Consider the following 16,621-nt stretch of genomic DNA (forward strand, 5'->3'; position numbering starts at 1 on the left):
TCTTTCACTTTTTCCTTAACCGGTTTCGTTAGAAATATAAAATATTTTTAATTAAATTTTATTTTTTTAATAAAATAATTGCTTGTTTTTAAATTAACTCTATCTTTTTATATTTATCCTTATTAAATATTCTAAAAAAATAATTTATTCCATAGAGACATTTTAAAAACAAATATAATAATTAAACTTTTAAAAATATAAAATATCTTATATTTTTTTAATAGAGGGAATAAGTATTTGTTTGGTCTTTTAAATATATTTCAATTTCAATTTTTTACTTGTATTTTAAAATTTTTTGAATTAATTTTTGTACTTTTAAACATTTCTGCATTAATCTTTATATTTTTTGAAGTTAGATTGTAAGAATATAAACAACGAAAAAGTTGAAAGAGTAAGAGTGGAGCGTGGTATAAAGCCCATCCTATCCTATGAAGTTTTATTGACTAATTTTTTAAAAATAAAAAAATTAGTTGATTGGAAAAAATGTTTACAATTTTCTTAAATTATAATTAAACTAAGAGTTAAAGAAAGGCATTCTTGAAAATATATCATTTATATTTTATTAAATTTTGTATAAAAAAAGTCTTATATCAAAAGTCAATAGATAAAGTCTTATAAATAGGATTTTACAAGTTTGAGTAAGGAATTAAGAATTAAAATAAAGTCAGTAATAAGACGAAGAAATGATGAAAATGTTAGAAAAGAAAAATAGAGAAGTGACAAGATAAAAAAAAACACGGAATAATAAAAATAGATGTCTGAGTTTACATTAGCGTAAAATATTAAATGCCGCGTGCGTTTGTGAGATTAATAAAAATAATTCAAAATCAATAAGCTAATATTGATTCTCGGAAGCCGCATATGGAATATGAAACATTAACATAAGTGATTTTTTTTTTACCTCAAATATTAGCAAATAAATTAAACCTAACTGAAATTTAAAATCTTACTGCTTTTTGTCTTCTTAATAAGTCACTTACAACATTTTGCTAGAATTAAAAAAGCCTTAAATTTTATTAATTTTGTCTAAAAATTTAATAAGTTTCTAGCTTTATTCCATTAAATATACCTGCTTTAAAATAAAATATTATAGAATTTAATAAGCTTTTCAACATTTAATACGGGCATAATGATAAAAATGAACATAATCATAATTAAGATACTTTACAAATAGGAACAAAATAAATATTCTTTTTTTAACTTATAAATAAGATTAGAGGAGTATATCAACATGCATGTATAGAGTGTCAGCATATAAATTAAGCAATATCACTACTTCTATTCCCATTGCATCTAAGCCAACACCAAAATTCTCATTTACAGAGTTGTTTTGTAAGGCCAAGGCTTCCAAACTCTTTTGGCAAACTCATATTTAGAGTCGAGAATAAAAATTAAGCCTTATATGCTACCTATTTAAATCAATTTTTATAAAAGTTTGGATTTTAAAAAAATAGCATTTTTAGGAAAATTAAAATTTGAAACCCAACCTTAATAAGCCTTGTAAAAATGAGTTCAAGCTCGAGTAGTATTTGTAGGCCCTTTTTCACTTTAACTTTAAAAAAATATTTTTTTTTCATTTTTAAATTGAATTTAGATTTTAAAATATATGTTTAAAATTTAAAATTAGATTTTATATTATTTATTTATAATTTTCTAATATTATACTTTGTATTTAAAAAAATATGAAATAATTGAAAATTTTAATTTTAAAAAAATCCAAAAAATACAAAAAAAGGTGACGAGCTCATCCTTGAGCCCACTAAATAAAAATTGAGCTTAAAAAATTAATCAATTTTTGAAAAAATCAAATTTAAGGGATTAAATCCATAAAAGCCGAGCTCATATGGGCCAAAGTTTCCACCACTACTCGCATCCCTTCAGCATAATAGGAACATTACTTGCCTTTTGATATGTTTTTTTCCAATATCAAATCTTAGCAATTTATATTTAATACTTTAACTGATACATTCAGATTTAAGTAAATAAATTTAAATTGTTAAAATTTAATTTAAATAATTGATAGATGATGTTTAAAAAACTCAAAGCAAATATGAAGAGAAGAGTTCGACATATGCAAAACTAAAAAAAATAAAACATAATTTTCGTTTGAAGTACAGTGAAATGGCATTTGTTACCTATTAAATAATTTAATATCATTAATACTACATCATTATTCCTCTGAATATATTTAAAAATAAAAGAACTAACATTATATGCGAAAAAAGCTAAAGGATTTAAAGCAATGGAAAAAAAAAATACATGACTAAAAACTAAAAAGACTAAAACTATAAAACCAATAGTTATATTTTTCCCTAAAATAATGAAATATTTGTCCATTGACAAATTGATGCTAACAACATTGTCAAAGAAAGCAATTCCTTCGTCGGATCCAATTTGGTCAGGGCAAGGTTAAATATTCCAAATTTTATTCAGATCCAATTCAAATCTTCTTGACTGTACTGATGCAAGCTGGGCCTCGTGTCTAAACGGGAGAAGATGCTTCAAATTAATTAATAAATATATTATGGGGAACAAATCAGCGGAAATAAAGATCCATTCAACAGAAATTTACAATGTGAATAACAGGGGAACGTCCGCAAATAAAGATTCTGAATAGCATGTATGAAATCATTCAGTAGATGGAGAAAACCCAGCAGGTGATGTAAATTCAGTAGATTGTGAAGATCTTCCAGAGCCAAGTTTCAAAACCCAGCCTAGTAAAAGCCCAATAAGACCTACAACAATGGCGAAGGTGAGGGAAAAGCCAGGATCGTTTCTTTTTCTTTGCCTTTTCAGCATGTCCTGCACATGGAGAAGACTCTCGGATTAGTGATTTTGTAATAACAGTAATCATCCATGTGGCAGACAACAATTACAGATCAAACCAATGCACAAACACTTGTTTGACCGCTGAAAGTTCAGAGAGTGTTAGGTTCTACTAACAACTTTGCCTCCTTTACATCTCATGACCAGTTACAATCCTGCTTAAATTGATTCCCTATCACAGTATGGAAATACAGGTTATCCCGCCTGGTTGAACCAGAAAAAACTGTTTAACCATTAAACCGATATCTTAACAGGTTTAAGCAAATTTTTATTTATGACTAATTTGATCATGGTTCAACTACAGTTCTAACCATTAACCCTTGAATTAGTGTCTTGACAAGTTCAATAACTAGTTCAGCTTTCATTACCTTGCTCCCTTCTCATCCCCCCCCCCAAATAGCATCTCTCTCTACAAGCCTCTCCAAGCTTTTACATTCTGCCCAATTTCTATAGAGGTGTAATGCGAGGAAGCTTGCATAGTTACCAATTCTTGTTTCAGTTGGACTGTTTGTTTAGCAGCAGCATCTCTTTCTTCCTTCAAGCGCTGTAAAACCTGACCCATCACAAAAAGGAAAAGTCAATTCAAGCATATCTAGCTAATATTAACTACAATAATGCGGCCTAATGAAGTTGCAACATGGGGTAAGAAATTCTATAGTGCAGCAAATGATTCACGATAATTTTGAGAATTCGCCAGAAAAAACGTGAACAAACTCTGGTGAGAACAAGTAGGGACGTGTAAGAAGAGGATAAGGGAACAAGGTTACTACCCCATATGGCTACTATAAACTATACTTTGATAGAGCGCATATAAAGCCAACCTAGGCCCACAACTTGGGGAAGCTGTTATCCAAAGGTCTGGAAATTGAGAAACAAGTTCCTGGAAAATTTAGGCAACACAACCAACATGACTGCAGAAGCTTGGCTTCTTCTTGCATTGCAGCTGCAGCATCATATTCTGCCTATTATTGTCGACTTGGATGCCTTAGTAGTAGTGAAAATGACGAGAAATGCAGACAAAGCTCAAATTTTGCATCTTCTAGTCTCATATCTCATTGAGGACGCTACAGAGCAGCAAGAGTAGGCTGAAGTGGGGCCACATTTTTGGGGAAGTCAAATGAATACCTGAAGTTGTTGGGGTTTTTTAGGCCAATTGCCAATATTTCTGCCATATGTCTCATGATAATTATGCAGTTTTGGATTCTTTTCCTATTGATGACGTTTAATTCCTCATGGATAATTGAGTTACGACTTCATTTTATTTAATCTCATTCTAATATTTTTTTTTACAAAAATAAATAGATAAAACATATGCAGTACTTCATATGCTTTCAGATATGACCTCAGGAATGTGTTTTTAACTTTGATATCAGGAATTAAATACCCTAACAAGTAACAAGCAATAAAAAGCATGTTCAAAATAAATATTCAAAGAAAATAATATGCAAGAAATTCGATATCCCATAACCATATTTGAGATTAAGTTACCAAAATTTTGTAGAAAATGAAATACCAAGGGAAACTAAGATTCCATGAAACCATATAAGAAAGTTTTCACCGACCATGGTATTCCTGGTTTCCTAAGCTTAGTTCCAAGACAAATTTGAAGAAATTTATATACCAAATGTAACCCAAAAGTTATAGTTTCCTCCAAGTACACCATGCCCTATCCACATGAATGATCACCCTAACAGGTGAAGATATAAAATGTAGCGAAGTTGAGAGCGATATGTTCATTTTCTCTTTAGCCCAGTGACCAACAGAAATCCCTTTATTCTATTGTAACAGGGTTTTGTCATTGCAAATATGTGAGATTGGTTGCGTTTCTATGATGAAAAAGATAGCTCAAGACATTAACTTATCAAAACTGAGAAGAAGCATGCAAAAGGATCTGCAAAATAAATGATGTGATAACACTACTCACAGCATTGTCATCATTTTTTTGTGTAGCGCCCTTTGATGCCTCATCTTCTGAGGCCGATGTATTAGTGACATATACAACTCTTAGTTTGCACTCCTCTACTGAGTTTCCACTATCCTTATTAAACTGCAAGCCAAATAATAAATACCACTTCAGTATTGCGAATTAAAATAATAAATTTGACATTGTGAAATAAGGGCAGTGCTGATTTTCTTACAGTTTCTGGTGGAAGCTCATCAACATCAGCAATTGCACCCACAATTGTACTCTGTAAGAGAAACTTGTCTTTGCATTGCATATCCGGAGGATATTCTTGTTGGGCTTGGAGGGTGACTGTACAAACCAAAAATTGGAGAATATGATTAATGGTAAGATCCCAAAAAGCATTAAATTCTCAAGATTTGTTTGAAGCCAAGTACTGCCGGTAATTTGAGACATTCAAACTTCAAATATGTATGACACATTTGAATAAGATACTAATTACAGATTCACCTCAGAAATGTGGCAGACAAACTTCCATATTTATGACATTGGATTAGTGAGAGCTGCCAGTTCCAAAGCTCACCATTTTAACTTATTTTTGCATTTTCTTCAGATGATGATTTAGAATTTTATAATAAATTCCTTTGCTGGGATATCTCCTGAACCTTAACGTTTCACGTCATAAGGGATAATGATGGAAGATGTTGCAGAAAAAAATATAAAAGCCCTTAAAGCAAAAGAAGAACTTAAAAATGATTTCACAAAAGCATCACCTCTGATGATACATAAGTCCCAGGGCTGTATAACACCAGTATTTGGTCGTACAAAGTACTTCTTAGGTGAAGTGGTTTTGACCTAGCAAAGGAAGCAAAATAGCATAACATCAAAATCAAATGTAATCACAATGCTAAAGTCAGCTGGAGAAAAGCATATTCCGCAACAAAAAGCTTGTTCCTATAGATTCGGTTAATAAATGCCTTAAAGGCGTCTCCTGAGAGAAAGAAGGGGGGTGGGGTAGGGGGGGAACAGTACCTTAAAGGCAACGTTGTGCTCTGTGTTGTTTAAAACTTTAAGATCACAAAATGCTTGCTTCTCCAGCTCAACTGTTTACATAGATTTTATGAGCATTATTATATGAGACATGAAGTTTTACACTGAAGAAAAGAGTGATGAAAGAAATTCAGATTGAAAAATTTTACATTAACATATGGTGCATATACATATAGTTTGATTCAATGGAGAGAGGGAAGGGATTTGAATGGGAAGGAGAGGGGAAGAATTTTATGGAGGGAAGGAAACAAAAGAGTGTTGGTCGGGGGAAAAAAAGGAAACAAAAGAGAGTTTAATGATCCTTCCAAATCCTCCCGCTTTTGGAGGAGAGGAATAGGAGAGGAGAGGAAAAATTCATTTTGTTTTTTGTGACGAATCTTTTTGTTTTAATCAAAAGAGAAGATGGGAGCAAACTCCATTTCTTACCCTCCAAATCCCTCCTACCGAATGCCAAGCAGAAATATCCGGAGCATAATACAATTAGACATCTTCATTTTTTAGACAGTATTCTGCATACTTCTAAAATGCAATCTTGAAAATTTGAAAAGTAGATGGAAGTTTTCGAAACAATATCCATGCAAGTTTCGCAGATAAATTAACAGCGTATATACCATTTATACCCTTGGCTCAAATTTTCCGGAAGTTAAACCACGATTTTAATTCAGAGATTTAACGAACGCAAGTTTCGCATGAAATTTCCTGACTGTGTATTCCTCAGTCGAAATGTAAATAGAATGAAAAAGAAACCGCTGAAGAAAAAAGGATACATACAATTGAACCTGAGCTCATCGGGAGTCACAGAGATAAGCTGATTCCCTATAGTAGCATTCATGACGAATCCGATAGTATAGACTAGCAGATGACTGTTATTCTGAGAGGCTAATCAATTACAGTTAACAAACACCAAAAACACGAAAGCATGCCATTCACAGGATGAGAAACTGTGGCACCGGCAAAATGGGGAAAGAGAGAGGGCTGAAAATGTTGAAGGTACAACAAGCGAGAGAATAGAGAAAAGGAATGACGATTGAAATATGTGGTGGAACGAGGGGCATGGAATACGAATGGCTCGTTCCAAATAGTGATTCGAGTTTCCAACTTTTTAGCCTCAGAGATCGCTTGCTTGGTCTGAACTCTGAACAACGCTCTCTCTCTCTTCCCCTCTGGTTATTTAGGACCAACCTCCGATGGGAGAGAGAGAGAGAGAGAGAGAGAGGCGTAAAGGGAAGAATTGTTACACGTGTCCGATTGAGATATTAATGACGTCATTTTTAGTTGTTTTGTGCCGCGACGCCGACGTTACTCATGACATCTGAAAGAAACTGAAGCGGAGTCCGTAGGTGGGTCCAGATGACGTGTCAGAAGGCCCGTTCCACGTGGCTGTGGCCCTTTTGATTCCCAGTAAGCTCTCAATTCAAGGTGAGTATTTTTCAATATTTTTCAACGAAGCTTTTACAATTTGAAGTTATAAATTTCACTTTTTTAATTAAATTTTTAAATTTTTAAATCTTCTATCAGTCTGTAATTAATTTATAATTAATTTTTAATTTTTACAATTGAGATTTCAGGATTTATAAATAAATTTTGCAATTTATAGAATTTTTAAAATTTAGCATCTACAATTAATTTTTTAATTTTTACAAATGAAATTTTAAGATTTATGATTAAGTTTTCAAAATTTACCACAAAGTTGTGGGATAGGATATTTTTATTCATTTATTTTTTAAACCTTGGTCCTTCCAAGTCATATCAATTAATTGGATTAGATGGTATTGTTGGGTCCAATCTAACTATATACATAGCTTGTTGGTGTATATTTTTTATTTTTCCTTTGCTTGGTGTTTCGTTGGGACAACTCTAAATAGAAAGTTTATTCAGAAGCAACAATTAATTCTCATTATGCATCTTTAGGTCTTGATTTTACTTTCAACCAAGAGTTGGGTTTTAAATAATCTTGTTAGATATGATTAAAATAAGATTAAAATCATATGAAGTCCAACCATATTACCCAACAATTCAAGAAAGCATGCAACAGAGCAACTCAATAACAAAGCTATGAGTTTACAAGTCACCTAGCTTGTAAGAATTGTTATATATACATGAGATAGGAATAGGATTGTCTTTAATAGCCACTGACCACATCAATAAAACCACAATCAGATAGATTATATGCAACAATCTAAACCCAAATGACTATTTCAGAGAATGTAGTCTCAATGCTGAGCTTTTCAACAAGTAAAGAACATTTATATAACATGTTCGACATGAATGCAGGCATAAAGATGTCCAAGCTAAACTTGAATAATAATGTCTGTATAGGATGAAATTCTATTGATACTCATGATTTAAAAGCAAACGAAGGAAATTTGAAAAATCTAATTGTCCCACAGACTTCCTTTTCTAACAAAAAGGTGAGTTAGCTGGAAAATTCATGAGAAGCACTAACCAAAATTTTGGTGAGAAATGAGAAGCACCGAGAAGCAGAGCAACTGTTTCTGCTGGCCGAGAAGCTGAGAAGCACCGAGAGGCTAAGAAGTTGAGAGAGACGATCACAGAGAGGGCAACAGAAAGATGAGACCGAGAAGCTTGGCTGAGTAGTAGAAAGACCAGATGAAGAAGCTTGGATGAGACCGAGAAGCAAAAAGACGATACTCTGATTGGAGATAATGGTAGGCACAACAAACTTTGAGTGTTCTTTTGAAAAACTTGACTAGCGTGGGGCTAAAAAATTGAGTGGGAAGGAGAATGCATGTCTCCCTCTTCAAGGGGGACGTGGCTTCTGCAAAAACCACTTCCCTCTGGAGAAGGGGACATGGCTTCTGTAGAAGCCACATCCCCCTTGAAGAGGGAGATGTGGCTTCTTCACAATCCACATCCCTCTCCTTAAAGGGGACGTGGATTCTGAAGAAACCACATCTTTCTTGAGTGGGGGACTTGGATTCTGATAAAGCCACGTCCCCTCAAGAATTAAGGAAACGTGGCTTATTAAAAATTTGTTGTTAAAATTAATTTTTTTCAATTTACATCCTCTTTTTACTTGGATGATATGGGTTGTGTTCTTTTTAAATCTAACTTGTAAAATGGGACGTAAATTAGGGTAGTAGAAATGCCTTTTTGTAGTAGTGAGTAACAAGGATATTATTATTGGTTAGAATAATGAAGATGGGGTTTTAGTTGCCGCATGCGATAGCATACACGGGAACTAATATTTATAGTCTAACATGTGCTCAATGATTACACCAAATGTGTTTCGTGTTATTTTGCACCAGAAATAATCCTAGTAAGAAGAAAATGCTGATTAGTGTTCTTAAACTCAAACCAAACCAAACTACTAGTGAACGTGATTGGCAAGCTGTGTAGATGCTGGAGTTCCAATGAGTTCAGCCATCAGATCTTGGGAAATAAGGATGGAATCTCGAGTCACAAAGTAAGAAACAAAGGAATCTCGTAGTCTTCAAGTTTGAAGAGTAGAGATTCAAAGACGACACTGATGAAAGGTTATAGAGGTAATCTTGCAGTCTTTGACTCGTAAAGAAAAAGAATCTCACATTCTCGATGAATCTGATCTTGGCAATTAAAATAGGGAAGAAGAAGAGCTCAGGTAAAGCTGTCATCGCCGTTGATGATAGAGGAAGATAAAGATAACGATGAAGAGGTAGGGGAGGAAGATGAAACCATACGGCTGCGAGGACTAAGATGATGAAGAGGTGAAGAACTAGCTTGCATGGTAGTAGTCAAAAAAAATTTCCGCACATGTGGCATTAAACTGTCGGCCCATTTGACCAAATTAACACCATTAGCTATTTTCTGTTAGTGTAAGGCAACAATATCACATTTTTAAAAACGTGGGAGGCAACAATGTGCCTTTTAAAACATAAAGATACCAATTGCACCTGTTTGAAAATGTTTTGGCTAGATTTGTATCTTAATCCAAAGGAAAAAAAAAAAAAGAAATCAAACTTTTTTGACCAATGGAAAAAGAAAGCAAACTTTCAAACAAAGTACAAGTAACTTTCAAGCAATTGCATGTTTTAAACAAGAAAAAAACAAGCAAAATAGTCGTTTATTAGATTTGCGCTTTATAACTATGTTTTGTTTGACCCAAAAAAAAAACCTCTGTTTCATTAGATTATATGTCGTTTACATATAAATGTTCTATTTACTTGTAGATTGATGTCATTTTAATTTAAATATTATTCCTTTTGGGTTGTATATGTATATTTTTATATATTTTAATTATAAATGAGTTAATATAAATTCAACCATAGTTATATCGTTGACTATTAAACTATTGTCTTAATCAACTCCATGATAGAAATAGTTTTTCATACTTTGGTTATTATAGGGAAATCTCCATGCAATGTATACCAAGAAATTCTATTTGAGATTATCCGTATAATATTACAAGTGAAATTAGATACAAGATGTTAAAAATTTACGATATTGAATCAAAATATAAAGAAGAAGAAGAAATAAGAATACACTATTCTATGAAGTTAAAAAAAAAACTGAAAATTTTCTCAGCAGTATTTAAATCTTTTTATATTTCTTTTTGAGGTTTGAAAATTTTTTACACACATGGGATAAAGGGAAAACCAATGTCATGAGAATTAGACTGAATTGGCTAGTTCAATAGGGTGAATTAGAAATCAATCCTTAGTCCAATTCAGTTATTGTTGAAAATCGCACAGCCAGAGAACGAGTTGAACTAGTCTCAAATTGATCATAATTGGTAGGTGAACCATGAACTAGTTGAATCGATCATGTTATTTTTTAGAATTTCAATTCATATTTATGAACTACAATTGACATATTTATACCTAATAAGTATTGATAAATGAAAAGAATGAACAAATGTGCAAGAAACATGTATATATTTTAAAGGGTTAATATGTAATTTGGACCCTAAATCATAGGTTTAGGGGTGATTTGAATCATAAATTATTATTTGATACTTTTTAAACTTTAAACAATTAATATTAGTGTAATTTCACTCTCACTATTAAATTAAAACAAATGTTTGTTATTCTTTTTTTAAATGAGGCCTAATGTGTAATTTTTTTCAAAGGAAGGGAGAAAGAAAGAAAGTAAAATTTGATAAAAATTACATATTAAACCTCATTTTTAGAAAAATAACAAATGTTTGCTTTAGTGTAACAGTGGGAGGCAAAATTGCACTAATTTTAATTGAGAATTTAGGATGTATCAAATAAGAGTTTAGAGTTTAAATTGTTCTTGAACTTATAATTTAAAGTCTAAATTACATATTAATTGTATTTTAAAATTTTAAATTTAATTTTTGAAATAAATATATCTATTTTGAATTAAAATGATGAGATAATGATGGATGATTACTTTTTTATCTTATACTATTTCATTAAATTTAAAAATTCATTTTTATTATCATATATAATTATTTTTTTGTTTTAAACATATATTATTTAAAATGTATTAATTTATTCATAATTAGCCAAACCATGACTCAAATTACAATCTGACTATTGAATTATAAACTAATATTTCAATTGATTCAATGACTATTTTGATTTTTTTAACATTGAAAAGAAAAAACACACTAGTGTTAACCGCAATAAAACAGGAAGGAAAAATTAAAGAATTACAAAATTAAAATAATGAAAAACATATTGGCCATGGTAATTACTTGAATTTGGTCCTAAATTTTAAATATAATTTTTATTAATAAATACTATTTGATATTTAATATTATTGAATATGAATTAAGTATTATCAAACATAGTAAAAATACCTAAAAAAAATTTTTAGTCTCATCATTATATAATTTAATTCTTTCTTCGAATAAATCTGAAGCAAAAAATTCTGCTTGAAAGTATTTGTTTTGAAAAAAAAATTTCAAACTCAAGATCTTCTTACTTTTATTGATTTAAGGGGTAGCTTATATTTGAAGTTAATTTTCCCATGCTCATAATTTTTTTTTTTGGCAAATTTCATTATAAGGGTTATCACTCATCACTTTTATTTGTATGATTTCCGCTTAAAATAAAAATTATTTCTTCCAGATCAGATATCTTGTAAAATATCTATTTGATCCAAAATATATAATATTAAGTGATTTTTATAATTTTTAACCATATTTTTACTTACTCCCTCTGTTAAAAAATATAAGACTTTTTAATTAAATTTCATCCTTAATAAAATAGTTACCTACTTTTCAAATAATTCTATCTTTTTATATTTACCCTCATTAAATATCTTACAATAAATATAAAGTCATTATCAATAATGACACTTTAAAAAAAATAATGGTTACACTTTAAAAGATTAAAAATATCTTCTATTTTTTAATATCGAACTCCTTAAAATGTATCTTATATTTTTAAATAAAGGAAGTATTTATTATTTTTTTAACTGGTGCATTCAAAATATATAAAATTATTTAAGGATTAATGTTCCATCTAATTTTTTGTTCCAAGTAACGTGAAGCAAGGCAGTTGCCACTTGCCAATGCTCGGCGTGTGATTTTTTTTTTAAAAAAAGTAGTTAACGATCATGACACGTGGTAACGTCGAACAGTCAAAAGCGCGAACCAAATGCCACATGTAACCGCCAAAACCTTCCACCGTACTCACAGAAACAAATACGACCTCCTGAGAAGCCTAAATGAAGGAAAGCATTTCAATTTTTCAGAAACGGTCTTGCCTCTCTGCTCCGCTCTTCTCGCTTTTCCTCTTCTCACTCCCTTCCCTTCCCTTCCTTCTCCCCGGTGTCTGTCTTCTCTTTCCTGCAAATTCCTTCTGACTTCGATCAACGCTTCAACATTCACCGAATGCATAATTCTGATCATAAATTGTAATTTGGCTTATTCCTTACGATGCCCCCGCCTGGTTCTCTTGGATCAAGGAGACCCCCTCCTGGGTTTTTAATCATCAGTGGCGCGAGATGGAAACTCAAAACGTATAGATACATTGTTTTGTTTGTTACATTTGTAGCTTACGTTTGTTTCCATGCTTCCAGAAAACCTACCGGTATAGTTAAGAGTGTGCTCTACCCTGAAACCAATGGCCATATCACCGAGCACAAACCCTGGCCAATGGGCGAGGTGTTCGTTAAGGATCGGGGAATTGTTGGTAAGAAGAGTGATGGGTGGGCCCCCTTTAATGAACCTGATGGGACGTCGAAATTGGGCGAAATTGATGTTGCGTTTCTCGCATGTTACTCAGTGGGAATGTATGTTTCTGGGCATTTGGGGGACACTCTTGACCTTCGTTTGTTCTTGACTATGGGGATGATTGGTAGTGGAGTGTTCGTTGGCCTTTTTGGGATGGGCTATTTCTGGAAAATTCATGCCTTCTCTTTTTATCTAATTATGCAAATGATTGCTGGATTGTTTCAAGCAACGGGTTGGCCTTCTGTTGTTGCTGTGATTGGTAATTGGTTCGGCAAGAGGAAGAGGGGATTGATAATGGGTGTTTGGAATGCTCACACTTCAGTTGGCAACATAAGCGGCTCTCTTCTTGCAGTTAGCGTCTTGAAATATGGATGGGGGTGGTCTTTCATCGTTCCAGGAGCTTTGATCATATTTGGAGGATTATTTGTTTACTTGTTCTTGGCTGCTTATCCTGAGGACGTAGGTTTTGCTTCGACACATGGCTCAGATTCGGACCTATTAGCGGCAATCCATCCTGATGAAGAAGCTCAAATAATGAAAGAGGAAGTGACCAACGTGGCTTTATCACCAGAGTCACTACGTACCTTGAGTGGCGCTTCAGTACGTAAGAAGAGTGTTGGGCTCCTTGAAGCATGCTTTATACCAGGAGTTATACCATTTGCCTTGTGCCTTTTCTTCGCCAAGCTTGTTGCCTACACGTTTCTGTATTGGTTACCATTTTACCTGAGTCAGACGGGTAATTATTATGAACATGCTTCTTGGTTTACCTTATATTGGGAATATACTAAAGTTAAATGAGATTGCAAAATTACATAAGCAAATGACGGTTAGAGAGTTGGTCAGTCCTGGACCGAGCGATTTTCGAATAAGTAATGAAATTGTTGGTACTTGATTCCCACATACTAGGGAGTTTTTGATTCTGCTCTTCCACATTAACTATCCATATTCGTAGTCTAGGTACAGGTGATTGGAGATGGTCGCGTTCTGCTTAAGCTTAGAGCATTTGCGATCACCCAACCTTTTGGTTACTAGGATATCTTTTTTCGCCAAGTTGCTTCTCACATAGTGATGTACGCTTCCAACTTGACTGACAATCCAACGGAGTCTTCTCTATTCATGTGTTCCTTCATAGTTGTCTATGACTGGAATTGACTGAGAAGTGGACATTTATGACCCAATGCTGGGCACATGGATTGTAATCATTATTGTAGCAGGATTATCTCTTGTGGATATTGATCGCATATATTTTTTTCTCCCTTTTTGACAAAGTGGCAGCAGAATGAATTTCCTTTAGTTTCCCTCTTCAAAGATCTGAATATAATCTTAGGGCGGCCTTTTGTAATCCCCAAAACATGGTTCCTTTATATGGAAGCTGGTTAAAAATTTATGAGGTTGCCTCTTCTACTATCATTTAAGTTGCCAACTCTTAGGCAATGTAAACTGCATCTTTTAGCTTAAAAGAAAAAAAGAAAAGAAAAAAGAAACTGCGTCTGTCATGACTCATAAATCATCATCAATCGTGGGGGTCTTTTGTCTTGTACTCTTCTCTTGTGCTTGTAATACAGTGTTTACCTTGTACGAAGGTCGAATTTGTTATTTTATTCCTTTTGATGATCTTGCAGAAATTGGTGGAGAGTATGTCTCTGTTGAATCTGCTGGCAATCTCTCTACTTTGTTTGATGTAGGGGGTATATTTGGAGGTGTTCTTGCTGGCTACATATCTGACAAACTCAATGCCCGTGCTACCACTGCAGCCAGTTTCATGTATGCTGCAATTCCTGCTATGCTTTTATACAGAATCTATGGAAGTATTTCTATGAATGTCAACATTGCACTTATGGTGGCCACTGGACTGCTTGTGAATGGTCCTTATGCACTCATCACCACTGCTGTTTCCGCGGACTTAGGAACACACAGTTCTCTTAGAGGAGATTCTCGTGCTCTAGCTACAGTTACTGCCATAATAGATGGCACCGGATCAGTTGGAGCTGCTCTTGGTCCTCTTCTTACTGGGTTCCTTTCAACAATGGGCTGGAATGCCGTTTTTGCTATGTTAGCACTTGGGGCTTCTACTGCTGGGCTTCTTTTATCACGTTTGGTCATAGCTGAAATTGCAGCAAAAAGTCGCAGATCAGAGCCTGTGTCCATTGGGCAGCAATATTCTGGAGGTAAATCTCCAAATATTAAATATTTATTGTTAGAAAAAAGGGTTAATTGCTTAAACAAATTCGTTTAAGGAGCTTCTTCTAAGAAGACATGTAATCATGGGGTTTTATTCTTCCTTCTCTTGCACTGGTTTTATCAATCTATTGTTTTGCTCATGGCAGTATCTATTCCATATAGAGTAGTCACCGTCTAATAGAAACTCCAGAGTTCAGACCCTGGTGAGTCTAGGTATAAATTATTGAAATTCTGAATTGAAGCAATTGAATTTAGCATGCTAGGAAGATCAGAGCATTCTTCTTTAGATTTGAAGTGAAGTTTTTTCCATGTACGAGTACGTGTGAAGAACCCAAAAAAAAAAAAAAAAAAAAGCACACTCATTTTTTATGTATCTGTTGAAGCCATGTCAAGTCCAATGCTTGAATTGTGAATTTGTTCGTTTGACTATCCGAGTAATGCTTATAGCATCCTGGACTAACTGGTGATTTTTTTTTTTTTTTGGAAGCCTCAACATCTCAACCATTGCTGAGTGAGGAAAGGTGATGCTCATGTTTGAGACAATGAACCTTCAAAGATACTGCTCAACACCAAGATTGTAATGAGAAAAAGAACGGGGAAAGATTTTGTCAGTGGCTCTTAACTGCAGCTTGCAGTCATTTAATTCATTATTCGACTTCATCAGTTTGTCTAGATTCTACCGGGTTCCAAATTCCAAACGTGATTTCTGTTCACCATGAAAAAACTTCTTCTCTGGGGATACATGGAGGATGATTGCTTTTGCTTGTTATGACCTCTTATGTCTGTGTATCCAGTAAGTTTTATTATTTTCTGGTTCTAGACCGACTGATTTAGACAAAGGCAAAGTTCCTATCTTGTCCTAGCCCAAACCCCGCTTAACCCCCAAGCTATAACTTGTTATCATCAGCTTTTGAAAAACAATGTTGATACTTGTAATATGAATGCTTAGAATTTGAATAGCATATTCATGAGCTATATTTCAGTACATTTCAGTTATGATACTTGCATTTAATTTGTCGAGAATTAAAATCGGCTCAGTATCTGTTACCATCATCTTTCTCATCTGCATCTCAGTTTTAAGATGATAAATTCTAGCCAGGGAAGTAATGTTTAGCTGCTGGATGAAGGTGGAAGAGGGATTCAAATGTTAAATCTATATTTTCTTGTTTATTGACAAATAAATAAAAGAAGTTTTGGGGAATGCATTTTCTGCTGGTGGTCCTAAACTCCTAATGTGACCTGTGAGTGATAGAGGGACAACATAACATAGAATACATTTTCATGTGACCTGTGATATAACATAGATAAAATCCATCTCCCTCGATGATAGAGGGACAACATAACAGAAACTGAGGCGTCAACTAAAGAATGCTACTTTTAATTTGATGATGATTTTTACATTTCATAATACTATAGAATGATGACTGTCATTCATTTCTTGATTTAGTTTATTTCAATTTGGTCTTTTTTTCATGCAAAAAACAAAATAAATAAATAAATAAAGAAAATTAATA

At 33.2% G+C, this 16,621-nt stretch overlaps 2 protein-coding genes across 3 annotated transcripts; one reads left to right on the plus strand and one right to left on the minus strand.

The window, feature by feature from the left end:
- Positions 1-2,275: 2,275 nt before the first annotated feature.
- Positions 2,276-6,972, minus strand: LOC129311534 (vesicle-associated protein 2-1-like). Of its 2 annotated transcripts, XM_054953869.1 has the most exons (7): positions 6,551-6,971; positions 5,762-5,832; positions 5,503-5,584; positions 4,965-5,080; positions 4,751-4,873; positions 3,311-3,379; positions 2,276-2,802 (listed from the first exon to the last, which is right to left on the minus strand). In XM_054953869.1, exons 1-7 carry the CDS (start codon positions 6,609-6,611, stop codon positions 2,629-2,631), a joined length of 696 nt encoding a protein of 231 aa, XP_054809844.1. In that variant the 5' UTR covers positions 6,612-6,971; the 3' UTR covers positions 2,276-2,628. The 2 variants fall into 2 exon arrangements, with proteins under 2 accessions (XP_054809844.1, XP_054809845.1); XM_054953870.1 differs by lacking the exon at positions 5,762-5,832 and having other exon boundaries at positions 6,551-6,972.
- Positions 6,973-12,440: 5,468 nt separating this feature from the next.
- Positions 12,441-16,159, plus strand: LOC129311984 (putative glycerol-3-phosphate transporter 4). Its single transcript, XM_054954518.1, has 3 exons — positions 12,441-13,662; positions 14,549-15,094; positions 15,595-16,159. Exons 1-3 carry the CDS (start codon positions 12,630-12,632, stop codon positions 15,630-15,632), a joined length of 1,617 nt encoding a protein of 538 aa, XP_054810493.1. The 5' UTR covers positions 12,441-12,629; the 3' UTR covers positions 15,633-16,159.
- Positions 16,160-16,621: the final 462 nt, after the last annotated feature.

The sequence above is a fragment of the Prosopis cineraria genome, unplaced genomic scaffold (assembly GCF_029017545.1).
Source record: "Prosopis cineraria cultivar Desert tree isolate PC_DT_omini unplaced genomic scaffold, ASM2901754v1 PC5, whole genome shotgun sequence".
Classification (NCBI taxonomy): domain Eukaryota; kingdom Viridiplantae; phylum Streptophyta; class Magnoliopsida; order Fabales; family Fabaceae; genus Prosopis; species Prosopis cineraria.

Bases quoted from the DNA above. Each gene is read 5' to 3' on its own strand.
- LOC129311534 (XM_054953869.1), bottom strand. From the start codon at position 6,611: ATGAATGCTACTATAGGGAATCAGCTTATCTCTGTGACTCCCGATGAG. The intron at 4,874-4,964 runs GTAAGAAAATCA...TTTGGCTTGCAG, and splicing joins ATGAGCTTCCACCAGAAACT to TTTAATAAGGATAGTGGAAA. The intron at 3,380-4,750 runs GTGAGTAGTGTT...GTGATGGGTCAG, and splicing joins AAAAAAATGATGACAATGCT to GTTTTACAGCGCTTGAAGGA.
- LOC129311984 (XM_054954518.1), top strand. From the start codon at position 12,630: ATGCCCCCGCCTGGTTCTCTTGGATCAAGGAGACCCCCTCCTGGGTTT. The intron at 13,663-14,548 runs GTAATTATTATG...ATGATCTTGCAG, and splicing joins ATTTTACCTGAGTCAGACGG to AAATTGGTGGAGAGTATGTC. The intron at 15,095-15,594 runs GTAAATCTCCAA...TTTTTTTGGAAG, and splicing joins TGGGCAGCAATATTCTGGAG to CCTCAACATCTCAACCATTG.